The following is a 17,061-nucleotide window of genomic DNA, read 5'->3' as shown; positions in this document are numbered from 1 at the left end:
CACATGCTCCGATTTCACTGAATGACTACCAACACTATGAAAAATCAAGCCAGTATCTTCTAAAACCTACCACCACCTGGCCTTTAACATACACAAGTTAATAAATGTAATAAGCCACATAAATGGACTTAAAAGAAAAAATCACATGATCATATCAATAGGTGCAGAAAACGCCTTTGACAAAATACAACATGCCTTCATGATAAAAGTTCTACAGAATGTAGGGTTAGAGGAGAAATACCTCAAGATAATAAAGCAATATAGGAGAAACCCACAACCAATATGAACAAAAGTTTGAAACAATCTAATTCAAGTCAGGAACAGGACAGAGATGCCTACCATCCCCACTTCTTTTCAAGACTGCTCCAAATACTAGCTGGAGAAATAAGGAAAGAGAAGGAGATTACAAGAATACAAAGAATACATAGAAACAAGTCAATCTATCCCTACTTGCAAATGATACTATACATTAGAGGTCCCCAAAATTCTACCAGAAACTTCCAGAAATGATAAACAAATTCAGCAAATGGAAGAGTACAGAATCATCCTGCACAAATCAATAACTTTCTATATAACAAACATACAGAGAGATCACAGACACACTGCCATTCACAACAGCTTCAAAGAAAATAAAATATCAAAGCATAAACCTAACCAAAGTGAAGGAGCTCTACAACAAAAACTTTAAGCCTCTGAAGAAAGAGATGATAAAGATTTTATTAGAAAATGGAAACAAAATCTATCCTCATGGATTGGTAGAATTAATATTGTGAAAATGACTATTCTACCAAAAGCTTTTTACAGATCCAATGCAATCCCAATAAAAATCTCCATCTCATTCTTCACAGAAATAGAAAAACAAACAAACAAACAAACAAACAACTATCCAAAAATTCATATGGAACCACAACAGACACAGGATAGCTAAAACAATCCTGAGCGAAAACAATTCTGGAGGGATTATAATTCCAGATCATATTTGTGTGTGTGTGTGTGTGTGTGTGTGTGTGTGTGTGTATATGTGTGTATGAGAGAGAGAGAAAGAGATTTTTGAGGCAGGGTCTCAGGTATTTATAAAAAAACAGACATCTAGATCAATGGAACAATATCAAAGACTCAATCATGAGCACACATAACTTCAGCCACTTAATATTTAACAAAGATGCCAAAAACATACACTGGAGGGGGAAAACATCTTCAACAAATGGTTGTGGGAAAACTGGATGTCCACCTGCAGAAGAATGAAATTAAATCCATTTATCACCTTGCAAAGAACTAACTCCAAACGGATCAAAGACCTAAACACGAAACATCACACACTGTAACAGCCAGAAGAAAACAAAGGCACTACATGACTTAGGGGTAGGAAAGACCTCCTGAATAGGACTCTATTTGCCCAAGAATTTTAGGGCCAAGAGTTGACAAGTGGAACTTCATTTGAGACAAAAAAGCTTCTGCAGAGCTAAAGAAACAATCAACCGGGTGAAGAGGAAGCCAACAGATGAGACACAAACTTTGTTCCTTATTCATCTTACAGGGGAGTAACTCTAGAACATTTTAGTCATCTGAACGTCCCATTCAAAAAATGGGCCTAGGACATGAGCAGAGCTCTCAAAAGAAGGGAAACAATGATTGAGAAACATCTCAGAAATGGTCATCATCCCCAGCAATCAGAAAATGCAAATCAGAACAACTTTGATATTTCATCTTACTACAGTCCCAATGGCAAAGAGCAACCAAAGAACAGACATGAAATGTGGGACGGGATGCAGGGAAAAGGGAACCATTCCCTGTGGCTGGGACTGCAAAGTGGTATAGCCACTCTAGAATCATTGTGTAGAATTCTCAAAGAGCTAAAAATAAATCTACCATATGAGCCAGCTCTAATATTCTTTGGCATATGCCTAAAGGACTCAACATCCTACTCCACAGATATTTGCTCAGCATGTTCACTGCCGCCCTATTCACAGCACAAATGGAGACAACTGAAATGTACTTTCTGTACTGAATGTACAAATGGATAATGAAAATGTGGTACATATACACTATGGAATAATATTCAGTTGTTAAAAAAAAATCATGAACTTTGCAGTAAATGGATAGAACTAGAAAAGATCACATTGACTGCAGTAACCCAAAGCAGAAAAAACCATGTTGCATGATAGGAGGCTCTTGACTCCAAATCTTCAGACATAGTTGTAGTCTTTACCCCTCATCAAGGAAATTTCTCTTTACTACAAAGACTGAACTTCGTAAAACTACAACCAATCAAATTGCAGAGTTGTGAAATACAGTCCAGATGGATACACTAGAAAACACTCCTGCACCTCTGACTTAGAACACTGTGGAAAAGGGAGTAAAAAGACTGTAGAGATCAAGAGGGTCAGGGAGTTTGCTGTAAGGTTTTGTCTCCTAGTAATATCAGAAGCTACATCCATGAAGTCTGACCAAAACGAGTCCAAATGTGAGCTGATTAAAAACATTATCAATGTACATGCCAAAGTGGGCAGGGAAAAGTCCACAAGGTCTCAACTCTACACAAAGAACTACAGGCAACTGAGGAAAGCTGCAGTGGGAGAGGGGATCTTCCCTGGCGGACAGCAGACCAACTAGTTGTCTAATGCCAAATGGCCAGCCCCGAGAACACACATACAAGCAACATTACATGGACTCAACAGGTTATATTTAAGAATATACATGTTTACAGACACAGACACACACAATTAGTGAAAAAAGCCGCCATGAATTTGAAAAAGGAGATTAGATGGGAGGGAGGAAAGGCAAGGATGAAATGTATTTATATTACAATCTAAAAAAAAAAATCATGAATACATTCAAATCTTAGAGAATGCAATAAGCTAAAAATCAGCTTTCAAGCATTAGCTTTTAGCACTGGTGCTAAAACATGGAAGAAACTTACTTGTGAAGAGCTTTTCCTCCTAGGGGTAGTGCTCCCCAACAGTTCAGTACTGGGATGCCTTCATAGATCTATAGTGCAGTCAAGGACACCATCATCTGAGGAAATACAGTGTTTACTTCATATTTACATCACCCTCTGCAGTGCTGTTCTGATCATCCCTGGTGACAAACTCTTGTTTTAGAAGTTACAGAAAAGTCAGCAGCCAAATCTTTTTTTTTTTTAATATATTCGGTTTTTGATTTAAATTATTTATTTATTATGTAGACAATGTTCTGTCTGCATGTACACCTGCACACCAGAAGAGAGCACCAGATCTCATTATAGATGGTTATGAGCCACCATGTGGTTGCTGGGAATTGAACTCAGGACGTCTGGAAGAGCCGCCAGTGCTCTTAACCTCTGAACAATCTCTCCAGCCCCAGCCAAGTCTTTTAATAGTGTTTGCCAAAGAAAACGGACTTAAATGTGCACATGCACGCACACATCACAATTCACTGATTAGGGCAGTGGCACCCAACAAGGCAGCCACTAGCAATTCAGGCCTACTGAGTGCTTAAAACTCAGCTGTTCAGAACTCTGACACCTTTAAGAGTCTAAGTAACAAGGCAAGTTTAATAAAGGAAAGATTATCTCACAATTTTTACACTGACTACACAGAGAAATATTTTTTACATCCTAGGCTAAATAAAGGATACTATTAACTTTACTGCTTTACTTTCTATGAACTTCTCAGACGTTTTTAACTTTCATCTGGACCACCTGTATTTCTACTGTCTGGGCTGAGGATGCTGCACAAGACCCTTTTACCTTCCTTCAGACACTGTCAACATTCGGCAAGCACAATGCTTAAGAAAGTGACAAAGAACACGACGAGAGGGTCAGATTGGACACACACAGGCTGCTACCCTAACCAGATGTTTACATAAACTTACCCCAACCTGCAAATTTTCTTACTTATATAAAAAGAATAGTACTTACAAGGCAGGATTGTTTTGAGAATTAAACACAAAGCACTTCATATTTGAAAAACTATTGTCTGAAGTTCTTTGGGAGCAAATGATGAGATTATTTCCCTCCTGTGTACATTTTTCTCATATAAATCTAGATCTCAAAACTGCTAGTCTAAATGTTCATATACTTTAACTACATTTTTTGTTTTGTTGTTTTTGTTTTGTTTTTCGAGACAGGGTTTCTCTGTGTATCCCTGGTTGTCCTGGACTTGCTTTGTAGAGATTCTCCTGCCTCTGCCTCCCAAGTGCTGGGATTAAAGGTGTGCACCACCACACCTGGCTTAACTTTTCCTGAAGCAACATTCACTGTGACAATTCTATAGTGTCTACCTGTATTTTAAGTGTTTATATTGAAAGGAGTATCCCTATTTATAAGACCACTCGTAACACTCCCCTACATTCCGAATTACTAGCTGTGCCTTATCCAATGACGTAAGTGACATGTTAGGTCCGACACTAGAAGACCACCTTACCCAACGCAGTTGACATGACATGGAGCATCACCACTATTAGCTATGGGAACTGAGGCCAAGAGGGAAAGCTCCTGGGTGGTATGCTGCAAAGAAGCACAGCTCGGATTTGTCCTTACCTGCCCTAGCTCATAACCCAACAGCATACTATTCTGCCAGACTCCGCACACAGGAAAAAACGTTTGTTTGTTTTCCTATAAAGAAGGCCAAATTCATTCTACCCTTATTTTTTTTTCTTAGTTTAACTTTCTCATTTAAGTTTGTCCAATTATTCTTTGACTTCTTTTCTTAGAAGGTAACCATCCTCATTAGCAGCCAGGCATCATGGTGCCTGTAATCCCAGCACTTAGGGCGGCAGAGGCAAGTGGGTCTTTGTGAATTCTAAGCCTGCCCAGTCTACAAAGTGAATCTAGGACAGCCAAGGCTACAAAGTGAAAACATGTTGCGGAAAAGGAAAAAAAAAAAAAAAAAAACAAAGAAAGAAAACCCAAAACAAAAACAACAAAAAACTATCTCCACTAGCTGATAATGCATCTTGAAAATGGAACATAATATTGACCAAATCTACTCCTGCAACATAAACTAGGACTGAAGCACAAAGACAATTTATAAAAAAATTTCAAATCTATTAATATGCCACATAACTCATACTATACACAGTAATTACTTTAGTTAAAAAGGAGTGAAAATAAAACAAAACCCCCCACAATATGAGCTAGTTGATAAAAAAAGATACAGGCAACACCAGGCTTTCCCTATATCCACAATCCAGGACCATGGCAGAATTAATCCCGAGTGTCAGGAGAGCCATCAGATGACTTGGAGCAAGTAAGACAGACGGAACCTGGAAAACAACAGAGCAGCAGCGAGATCGGGGTAGATTAGTGTCTGAAGGCATCTGAATTGTTTGCAAATAGGCTGGAAAAATTCACAGGAGCATTGCAGTGATTTGTGTTTGTTCAACCAATTATTGGTATTAAATGAGGAACTAAATTTCTGATATAGATGAATTTATACAAAGTACACTGCAAAAAAAACAGAAGTAATTTAGCTAGGTTGTTTCATTCCCAAATGACAATTCTGAAATATTTTTATCAACATACCTCTTTTGAAGTGGAATTTTTGAAAGAGATAAAAGCCCAGAAAAATGTAAATTCAAAGGAAGATAATACTAAAAAAGGAAATGCCTTTGCATATTTTTATTTATATCCTCCTCCCTCCCCTCCAACCTGCATTCCTCCTTCTTTCCCTCCTTCCGTTTCAAAGAGCAGAGCAGGGGCAGAAAAAGTCTCGCCAGGCTGTCAGTGAAGTGCCTCGATGCTCTGCGCACACTCTCAAGGGCTGGGATTACAGGCATATTCTCTTAGGCCCAGTCTTAAGAAACAACTCTTTCTACTTAAGACAAGATCTCGTGTAGCTCAGGATTTTCTTTTTCCCTTTCAGATTTTGTTTTGTGTCTGTTGTGTTGTGGTGTGTGTGTGTGTGTGTGTGTGTACGTGCGCGCGTGTGCAGCGCACATGTGGAAGTCAGGGACAGCTTGCTGGAGTCAGTTCTCTCTCTACCATGTAGGTCCTGGGGATTGAATAAACTCAGGTTTATTCAAGCAAGCACTTTTACCCACTGAACTGTATCAACAGCCCTTCCAGGGTCTTGAACTTGTTATGTAGTTGAGTGTAGAGGAACGTTAATTCAGAACATGGCTGCTCTGGCAAAAGATCACATCCAAAGACCTCCTAGATCTGTGTGATCAGGCTGGAATACAAACACACCTTTAATCAGAGGCAAGTGGTTCTCTGTCAGCCTGGTATATAGAGAGAGCAAGTTTCAGGTAAGGAAAAGCTTAGGTCCAGGAGTGGTAATACAGGCCTTTAACCACAAACAATGGAGGTAAAGTTAGTTTGTAGACGAAAGCACCCATGTTTGAAAGTGATGTCTAATTGAGTGGCAGAAAAAGTGATGAAACAGAGAATGATCTAATAGAAAAGGATATGGCCAACTGTAAGAGAACAGAGAGAAGGAAGCTACTTAAGGGAGCAATACAGAGACTAAGGAGGGAGAAGGCAGTTTTACTGGGAGACTTTTACAAAGAGAGGTTGAATGAGAGAACAAGCTAGACACAGGTGAAGACAGAATGAGCCAGAGAATGGGAAGGAGCCAGAAAAGCTTGCAGGAGTTAGTTTGAGGCCAAGCAGAGCAATGCAGAGGTTGAGCGAAAGGGAGATTGAACACGTTAGCTGGGAGAGGAGTTTAGCCAGAAGAGCCGAGTTGAACCAGCCAGCTGTGAGTTCAGAAAGAACAAGAAAGGGTGGATTTATTTAGCAGTAAGTCTCAGAGCTGAAAACATTCTAGGCCTAGGTTAGACTGCATTGGATTGAAGGGACAGGGTATGGGGGTACGGGATGGGGGAAGTTAAGCCTCCGAGACTGCAAATGAAACAGATTAATAAAAGATACTTTTACAGTTAAGGATAACCTTAAATTGCTGAGTCTTCCTTATCAACCTCCTAAGTGTTGAGATTATAAAAACATGCCACCACTCTGCTGGGCAAAATCTCGATTATCATTATTTGCAAAGTTTGTAATATGAACTATATTTTTAAACCACCAAGGGCTGGCAAGATGGCTCAGCAGGTAAAATCACCTGGCGCACAAGTCTGGAGACCTAAGTTTGATCCTTGGAACACATGCAAAAGTAGAACCGACCCAGAGCTGTTCTGTCCTCTACTCTGACACTGTAGCACACCATCCATCATCAGGTGCGCACACACAGTAATAATAAAGCACACACAGTAATAATAAAAACTAAAAGAATTCAAACTCCCATCATAATACAGCGGCCTAAAGAACAAAACTACACGCTACAATCCTCTTGGGGACTTTTTTTTTTTTAGTGAGAATTTGCTAGATTTAGCAGTAGCACAAATACAGATATTTAATCAAAATATTAAAGTCTATCACAATAAAATGGCAGATATAATAGCTGTATTATTATTTTACTTTCTTTTTACTTAGAGAAGGTATTCTAGTCACATAGGAGATGAAGACATCAATGGACACCCAACTGAAATCCCCAAGTACAAACACAGAGAAGCTTTTCACTCCGGTGAGCTGATCTGCCTCCCAGAGCAGTGGACTCTCGAGTCAACAGCATCAGGAAGGGCAGTGGCTACAGGATGTGTTTCCTCAGATTTGTTTTAACAAAACGACTGACAATCACTACCCTTGCCGGGGTATTTTTTAATATTAAGTATATTTTGACTTTGGCAAAACACATAAAAATTTTTACGTATAATTAACTTTTTTCTGAGACAAGGTCTCAAAGTAGCCTAGGCTGACCTCAAATTCACTATGTATAGGGGTGATCTTGACCTTCTGCTCCTACCTCCCAAACACTGGGATTCCAAGGCAAGCCCGACGGCTTAGCTTACATCTAATTTCTAGTATACTGTATTTATTTTAAATAATCTTCCATTTTCCTCTGTTAAAAACCTCTAATTTGGGGCTGGAGTGATGGCTCAGCAGTTAAGAGCACTGGCTGTTCTTTCAGAGGTCCAGAGTTCAATTCCCAGCAACCCCATGATAGTTCACAACCATCTATAATGCACTCTGATACCCTCTTCTGGTATACAAGTATGCATGCAGATAGAACACTCATACACATAAAAAAAAAAAAAAAAAAAAAAAAAAAAAACCTCTAATTTCAAGGTGGAAACTTTTAAAAATTTACAAAGATTCCGGCTTACTATGAAATATAATAATCTTACAGTACATTCCAATTCTTATAAAATGAAGATTACAGGTAATGTTACTACACTTAAGAAGTAAGCCCCATTCCTGGGTCCTCCCATTTTATCTAGAGAAGGTAATGGTGATATATTCCATCTAAAATGAAGTTAAGGACTAAAATCAAAGAACTGAACACTTGACAACAGTCAATACATCTAAACAACATAAACTAGAAAAGCATACAAAAATACATAATAAACCTCACAGCACTGAATGTCTTTTTCACCTGAAAGTCTCCAAATAGACTTTTAATATATATATTACATTGAAATAAGTAGCAGAAATACCATTAAGAAAAAATTTCCCAATTACCTAAGCTTCAGCTTAAGTGTTAACTAAGTATGAAACAAGCATTTAATGAAAATAAATGGGCAACTTGAAGAGGCTTCTATTATATTATTCTGAAATACACTGAATAATACATACAAAGAAAGAGATCTGTGGACTTGGTTTAAAATTTGAGTACTTCAGCAAAAAAAAAAAAAAAAAAAAAAAGTTAATGGCGCATTTCCCTAAAATGTAGTAGGTAGTCTACGGCCATACCACCCTGAACACGCCCAATCTCGTCTGATCTAGAAGCTAAGCAGGGTCGGGCCTAGTTAGTACTTGGATAGGAGACCGCCTGGGAATACCGGGTGCTGTAGGCTTAAAAAAAAAAAAAAATGTAGTAGGTATGATTTATTTATTTTCTGAACAGTGTACATACCAGGCAAATGCCCTACCACTGAGCTATCCCTCAGCCTTCCTTCTACTTAAAAACAACTTATTAATTTCATTTGAAAATAGGTATCTTGAGGAGTTGAGAGGTCTCCTCAGGAAAGTGCTTGCTGTGTAAGCCTGAGGACTTGAGTTCAGATCCCAGTGCCCATATACAGAAAGCTAGTGCAGTGGCACTCTGTAAGCCCAGTGCTGAGGAGACAGAGACAGGAAGATCACAAGGACTCCATGGCCAGCCGGGCCAACAGAATCCACAAGAGACTGTGTCTTGAAAAACAAGGTGGAGGGGCTAGGGACACGACTCAGTTAGTAGGACTGCTTACTCAGCATGTGTGTAGCCATGGGCTCAATCCCCAGCACTGCATGCAAACAGGTGTGAGGTGCATGTGCAATCCTAGCACTTGGAGGTAAACACGTGTGCTGGCTAAGCTCATGTCAACTTGACATGGGCTCGAGTCATTTGGGAAAAGGGAACCCAAGTGAGAAAATGCCTCTACAGGTCAGCCCATATAGCATTTCTTACTGAATGACTGGATGGGGCTGGAGGGTGGAGTCAGCCCAACATGGGCTGGCGGTCCTGGGCTCTATAAGAAAGTAGGTAAAGTAAGCCATGACAGCAAGCCAGTAAGAGGCGTCCCTCCATGACCTCTGAATCAGTTCCTGCCTCAAGGGTTCCGCCCTGACTTCCCTTAGTGATGGACTGTTACCTGGAAGTGTAAATGAAATAAACTCTTTCCTCCACTGTTGCTTTGGTCAAGGTGTTTCACCACAGCAATAGAAACCCTAACTAAGTCAGAAGTTGGTAGCAGGTTTGTAGGGATAGCTGTGACAGACCAGAAAGACTATGGAACTCTGAGCTAAAAATGCCATTGAGCGCTGAGAGCTCAAATCGACTGTTCTGGTGCTTAGAAGACTGCTGAAAGCACAGCAGGTGATGGAGACTAGGTCAAGACAGGAGGATGAAAAGTTCAAGGTCAGCCTCAGTTAGACAGCATATTTGAGGCTAACCTGGACTTCATAAGACCTCAAAAATGTAAAATAAGTAAGTAAGTAAATGAATAAATAAATAAAGATGGATAAATGATTAAGGAAGATACTGGACCTCTGGCCTCTACAGTTACCCACATACACATGTACACACAAACATGTCCATATACATACACACCAAAAATAAAAATAGGTACCTCGAAGTATTTGAAGAGAACACGAGTCAGTGTCTCTCTGAAGTGGGAAGGACATAATACTGACTCAATAACCACAACCCGACGGTCTCTGGGATTCACCAACAGATGCCTGAAAAATGATAGTTTTGTTTTTAAAAGGAAACAAATATCTGTACTCTTTTTCTAAGTTAATGCAGTTTAAAAATAAACTGTACTATCATATATTAAGATGCTTTATGAAAAAAGTCATTTTATTACTCCAGGAAGATGGTGTTTCTGAGTTTTTAGTGTGTGCCAGACATTGTAGCAGGAGTAACAGCCATTATCATTACCACCATTAGCCATTAAATAGATATTTTCTTTTGTGAATTTGCAAAGGTAGTAAGTATAAGCTCATAAAACTCCAGTCACTATAAATATTAACTTGAAAACCACATGAGTCTAATAAATTTATTGCCCAGAAAGTACTAAAAATTATTTGTATTATTTTCTTTCATTCTTGTAGATATAATCACACATATTTAAGCAAAACTATACATTCCATAGTTACTCCCCCCTCCCCCGCCTTTTGTTTTGAGACAGGGTTTCTCTGAGTAACAGAGCCCTGATTGTCTTGGACTCACTTTGTAGACCAAACTGGCTTCTCCAACTCACAGAGACCTGCCTGCCTCTGCCTCCCTGAGGGCTGGAATTAAACGTATGAACCACCATGCCTGACCATCCAAACTTGTTCTTTAATGTGCTTTTTTCACTTTTCAATACATTTTATTTTTCTGACTCACTACAGACAGATACAGAACAGCTCCCCATTCCCCTTTGCTGCTCAGGATAGAACTCAGAGCTAATAAGCAAGTGTGCTACCACTGAGCAAAAGGCCTTAGCTCCCGATAATGACTGCATAATGTTTCACACATTGATACCCAATAATTTACTTATCAATCCCATTTATCTGTCTGTCTGTGTCCATCTATCTATTTATTTACTGAACTTGATTTGTCTTCAATGTTTTCTTATGATTTTCAATTTTCTAATCTTCAAGTGTGTTTTTCTGAAGGCTGAAGACAGGGATAACAAAACACCTCCAGGGGTGAAGGCATCTGTCCACAGCCTGAGTTTGACTGATGGGGCCCATGTGGGAGAAGAGGTGGACGGATGCCCACAGTTTATCTTCTGACACCATACATATACCATGGCACACAGGTGCCCAGAGACATGCATATGCACACGCATATTTTTAAAAGTTCCAAAATTTTCAAAAAGTTTAAACAAAATTGGTGATAGAATCCAATTTCTTATTTTCTTCTTTTTTTTTAACATTCAGATGCAATATAACCAAATATTCTTATAACTGGCATTAGAAAAAAGAAAATCTAACTGCTGAAGTTAAGAAAAAAACAACTGTGAAAGGAAGTTTTCACCTTACCTGAAATACAGTATGTGGATGAATTCCTTTAGGTAGGAATATAATTCTTCTGTATTGATATTATACTGAACAACTTTGATTGGCTGTAAAAAATTAAAATGTTTTCTTACATTAACAAAACAATCTTTTGTACTCTTATTTTACTAATATATTTCCTCATAATAAATGGAATTTACATTAAGGATATAAAAATTAAAAAAAGGTTAACCTTGGGCTAAGGCTGTAACTCAATGGTGGACTTGCAGAACATATACAAAGCCCCAGGTTCAATCCAACATTGCATAAATGCATAAAACTTAATGTGGTGGTGCAGGCTTCTAAAAAGGCAGGAAGATCTGAATTTAAGGTCACCGAGCCAATCTGAGTTATATAAAAATTTATCTTAAAAACAAAAGAAAACCAGGTGTGGTGGGATTACACACCTGTAATCCCAGCATTCTGGGAGGCAGAGGCAGGTGCATCTTTGAGTTTGAGGCCAGCCTGGTCTACATAGCGGATCAAGAACAGCCAAGCCTACACAGAGAAATCCTGTATAAAAAAACAAAACAAAACAAAATAAAAAAAAATCTCAAAACAAAACAAGTACCTCTTCCCAAAAGAGTAGTTTCTTAAGTTAGGAATTCAGAGGACAGGCAATGGCTGAAAAAAAAAAAGGGCAATTTTGAATTGTAGAAATAGAAGTGTATGCCTACAAAGCAGTGTTTATAAGCTTTTTTCATAATTCATCTGACTTATCATGTGGGCATGACCGATGATTAAAAGTCAGAAGAGCGTGAGGACATGAAAGAGGGCCGGAGCACGCCTGAACAGGTAAGAGCACTGGCTGTTCTTACAGCAGACCTTGATTTGGTTCCCAGCATGCACATAGTAGCTCACAACTGTAATGATAGTTCCTGGGGATCTGGCGCTCTCTTCTGGCTTCTACCAGCACTACAAGTATGAAGTGGACTTGCATATGTGCTGATAAAACACACACATAAAATAAAAAGAATTAAAAACAAAAAAAAAAAGAATCTTAAAAAAAAAAAAAAGGCAGCAAAGGCTTTCTCAAATATTCTATACTTGGTTCATTCCCTGGATTATATGATTGTTGCGTATCATGCCATACAAAACTCAGACCTCAATAAAGTTGATTTAAAAAACTCTTGAAATTATATTTTATTTTTCTAACTTTCACGTCTCATTACTTACCAATATTTGTGTGTGTGTGTGTGTGTGTGTGTTTGCGCATGCGTGCACATGCGCAATGTGTGAGTGTGAGGTCACAGCACTTGTGTGGGATCAGATGATAACTGTGAACTGGTTCTCTTTCCACCTTTATGTGGTGTTGACCCCCACTGCCAGGCCTGCTTGACAAGCACCTTTAACCCACTAAGCCACCTTGCCAGTCCATAGTTTTCTTTTTTTGTTTGGTTGGTTTTTTGTTGTTGTTGTTTTTTAAATACCTTTGACATGCCAGCTCTTTTTATCACACTAGGAATTATACATCGTGGACCAGTTTCTCCCGCAAATCCACACCTGCAAAGAAATAGAAAATTACACACTCAACTTACAACGATAATAACATCTATTAATAATTTTATATCATACATTAAAGGAAAGAGCAAAATGTATCAAATTTGTTTTTGTTTTTTCTTCAAAACAGGACTTCTCTGTGTAGCCTTGGCTGTCCGGGACTCTCTTGTAGACCAGGCTGGCCTCAAACTCACAGAGATCTGCCTGCCTCTGCCTCCCAAGCGCTGGGATTACAGATGTGCGCCACCACACCTGGCAGTGTATCAAATGTTTAATACTGAAATAAGCCAGTATCTCATTTTAAGGTCGATTGCATTTTCCCCACTGTTTAAATTCGAGTTGAAGTTAAAAAGTCATTTAGTTTCACAACCCCGGATGGATCTACACTGCGTGTCCTCTGCTGTTATAATGTTCTTGTGGAATGTGTACAATTTACCCTTGTTCACTCAAATGCTGATTTCTCTACCCCACTGTCTGGTTTCAATCCAGACATTGCATGTGATGCTTAGCAGCACCTGTCTCAAGCTGGTGTAAACATGCCACCATTTGTTCTCTGTATTGTCAATAAAGCAACCAGCTACATGCTGACCAATGGAGAGAACAGAGAGGGACATCCTGGTCCAGAAGTTAGAAGAAGGAAGCGAGTGGGAGGGTAGGAGAGCAGAGATCAGCAGGAGAGGATTTGGAAGCATGAGGAGAGATGAACCAGACCTAAGATATGACTAAAAGCAAGTATAATGTTGGAAATTCTGAATGGGAGGAAACTATGCGGGCTTGGAGGTTTAGGATGGTCAACTATTGCCCAGCATTGTGCTCTGGGTTAATTTTTAAAATCCTAGTCTCTGTGTGGTGATCTGGGTATACAGCTGGTTTAGGGATAACCACCGTTTAACTAAAAGATAAACCAATAATAAATATTAATAACCCACAACAGTCCTCCTTCCAACAGCCGCGCATCACTGAGTGAGAGGCTATGGGACGTGCATTGTCAGGTAACTTAGTTATTTTGCAGCATTCTAAGAGTGTGCCTACGTGAACCCAGAAACACAGCAGAATTCACATAAAGCTATGTGACTGCCGTTAAGACTACACACTTAAAACATGCTACTATACTACAGACTGCAGGCAACTATAACAGCGTTCTTGTATGTCTAAATATATAGAAACAAGGAAAAGGTAAGTATTTATGCAGCTAAACACAGCTTAGCATGAAAAAACAGGAACTATAATCATTCAGAATAAAGAAACTCTGGTTAATGACAACCCACATGTGATAATTCATGACATCATGTATGTCATCTTTCACTGATGGAATGTTATTCGCTACCTGGCACATGAATATGATTCAGATCACATTATTACTAATTTCATCATTCTGTTATTAGTTTTAATATTAATAAAGTACTATTACTAATGAAGTAACTGCTAGCATGTTACTTCTCAAGACTATTCTTTTAACAAAAAATTTTTATGTGTATGAGTGTTTTTCCTGTGTGTATGTATGTGCACTAAAATCATGCCTGGTGACCAGAGAGATCATTAGATTCTCTGGAATTGGAGTTAAGGTGATTATGAGCCATCTGACATGGATGCTGGGACTAATCCAGGTTCTCTGCAAGAGTAGCAAGTGCTCTTAACCACTGAGCCTGCTCTCTAGCCCCGAGACTATTTTCTTGTGTGAATCTGACAGTTATAAGAACTTCGTGTACTGTGAGTGTAAATAAGCTTACATTCACAAAAGAACTTCAATTGCTATTTATTGCTATTTATTTATTGTGCCTATGTGTGGGCAGGTGAATGATATGCTGCACAAAAGGAGGTGACAAGCCAACTTGTGGGCATTGTTTTTTTCCTTCCACCATGGGTCCTGAGGATTGAACTCAAGTTTTCCCGATCGGCAGGAAGGAACTTAACTAGTGGAGCCATCTCACTGGCCCAGCTGTTGTTGTTACTGCTTTTATCTGACAGGGTTTCTCTGTGTAACAGACCCCTGGCTGTCTGGGACTCACTTTGTAGACCAGGCTGGCCCTGCCTGCCTCTGCCTCTTTAGTGCTGGGACTAACGGTATGTACCACCACACCCGGCCAGCTATTATTTTTTAAAGCTGGATATTCCACCCTTTTAAAAATTAGCATTTAGGGACAGGAGAGATGGCTCTGTGGTTAAGAGCACTGGCTGCTCTTCCAGAGGATCTGGGTTCAATTCCCAGCACCCACATGACAGCTCACAACTGTAACGACAGTTCCAGGATCCAACACCCTCACACAGACATACACAGGCAAAACAATGTACAATGTACAGAAAAAAATTGCTTAAAGTTAGTATTTAAGCCAAGCATGTAGGCATATTTGCAATGCCAGCACTCAGAAGGGCAGAGGCAGCAGGACAGGAAGGTAGGTCCTGCTTAGGCTACATCAGATGCTGTTTCAAACAAATAAAAACAAAAGAAAAATTAGTAGTCAGTGCTATATTTCTGTTGTGTTAGAAAAATGTTTTGCTTTTTAAAAAAAAAGTCGCTTAAATCACATCTTTTGTTCGGGGTACTTTCTGATACTGCTATCCTGTGCCTAGGTATCTCTCTCTCTCCACTCTCATCTCCGTTATTTACATTCAGTGTTCCTCAAAGGCCTGGTCAGAATGTAAGGGGGCATCTTAAGTTCTTCTCTGACAGCATTTTCAAAACTCTTACATACTTCCTGCTGTGTTTTCGATCATATTCCTACCTAATAATTTATTTTTTTCAATGTACAGCCAAAATAATTATTTTCGGGTAGTAATCTCTAATAATTCATCATATTGTTTTTAAAAATACATATCCATGTGCAAGGGCCTTGCAGAGAGTGAGAGAATAATCAAGAACTATGTTTAATACAATTTTGTAGCTTCTAAGGACCCATTTCTTGTGACCATTTATTTAGTAGTTATTTAACATCTACTGCGGGTTGGGCAGTGCTCACAGATGGTTAAAAAACAATTCAGACATCTCTATTTCACAAACTCATATACATGATATAATTCTGTCATGTTTCTCGAGCCTAATACCTGTATCTTATATGCACATATATGATGTAATTCTGTGTTTTCTCTTGAGTCCAGTACAAGGACTCTTAAATGGTAGGTCCAAAGAGCTCAAAAATGTCCATCAAGTCCCTGACACTGTCCAAATGTTCCAGGGTTTGTGCATCTGTGACTTTGATCTCCGCCTCTGACTGCCTCTTTTGAGGAGTCCTACTCCCATGTTTAGAAATCGCCTTTTTCTTTTCTTTTTTTTAAAGGACAAAATGTGGGTCTAAGAGCTTAGGATAACCAACTGAATTTCCAGAGCTATCGATACGACTTCGCGTCTTCATGTGCCCCGGTTCCCTAGATGGACAATCTATTTCCAGAACCCACAGGGCTCCACTCCATAAATGTTTTAAGACGGAAAGAGCCGGCAAGCGTTCCAGCTGGATTGTTGCTTTCCTCTCTGATGCACCCAGAGGTAAGCAGAATCTGGGCCTTCGCTGTCAAACCGGAGCTTCCGGGCCTCTCGGACAGTCCACATCCCACTCAGCCCCCCGGAGCCTCAGGGTTCGCATCACCCAAGCGGATCCGCCCTGACAACACCCTCTCCCGACAGGGGCTGGGCCGGGCCTCAAAGGCTGGGAGCGCACAGGGGAGGTGCCGGGGGCCAGCGCCGCCCTCGGCCACTCACTTGGTGAAGGCTTCTCCCAGGTCGATGACGACCGCCGTCTTCTCGCCGCCGCTCCCGAGGCCCTCATAGAGCGGCATCGCGGCGAGGCTGACGGACAGACGGCGAAGCGCTCCGCCGGGCTAGCTCGGCGCGGGGGCGGGCCGGGGTCCTCGCGCGCCTGAGGGCCCGGGCTGGCCAAGGAGAAGCCTGACGCTGCGGAGCCGAGGTGGTCAGGCGCGCCGGGCACCTGACGGGGCGGAGCCTCCCGGGTCCTCCCGCCCAGCGGCCTGCGGCGCTTGCGCGGCCCCTGGGCTGCGGTTCCAGATTCCGCGTCCAGACCTTCCCGTCTCGTGTTGGGCGTTTATCCTGACGTTTAGTGGCAGAC

General features: G+C 40.3%; 1 protein-coding gene and 1 pseudogene across 1 annotated transcript in view; one reads left to right on the top strand and one right to left on the bottom strand.

Annotated features, from left to right (window-relative positions):
• The window catches only part of Actr10 (actin related protein 10), a 31,786-nt gene extending 14,926 nt beyond the window's left edge, over positions 1-16,860 (bottom strand). Inside the window, exons 1-6 of the mRNA XM_021642642.2 lie at positions 16,698-16,860; positions 12,934-13,006; positions 11,489-11,571; positions 10,087-10,195; positions 5,137-5,244; positions 2,921-2,988 (exon numbers count right to left, since the gene is read on the bottom strand). Coding sequence (XP_021498317.1) covers positions 2,921-2,988; positions 5,137-5,244; positions 10,087-10,195; positions 11,489-11,571; positions 12,934-13,006; positions 16,698-16,774 — 518 coding nt within the window. The 5' untranslated portion in view covers positions 16,775-16,860. The remainder of the gene's footprint in view (positions 1-2,920; positions 2,989-5,136; positions 5,245-10,086; positions 10,196-11,488; positions 11,572-12,933; positions 13,007-16,697) is intronic.
• Positions 8,715-8,832, top strand: LOC132655579 (5S ribosomal RNA; annotated as a pseudogene).
• Positions 16,861-17,061: the final 201 nt, after the last annotated feature.

The sequence above is a fragment of the Meriones unguiculatus genome, chromosome 7, assembly GCF_030254825.1.
Source record: "Meriones unguiculatus strain TT.TT164.6M chromosome 7, Bangor_MerUng_6.1, whole genome shotgun sequence".
Classification (NCBI taxonomy): domain Eukaryota; kingdom Metazoa; phylum Chordata; class Mammalia; order Rodentia; family Muridae; genus Meriones; species Meriones unguiculatus.
This window is presented reverse-complemented; position numbering and strand designations above follow the sequence as displayed.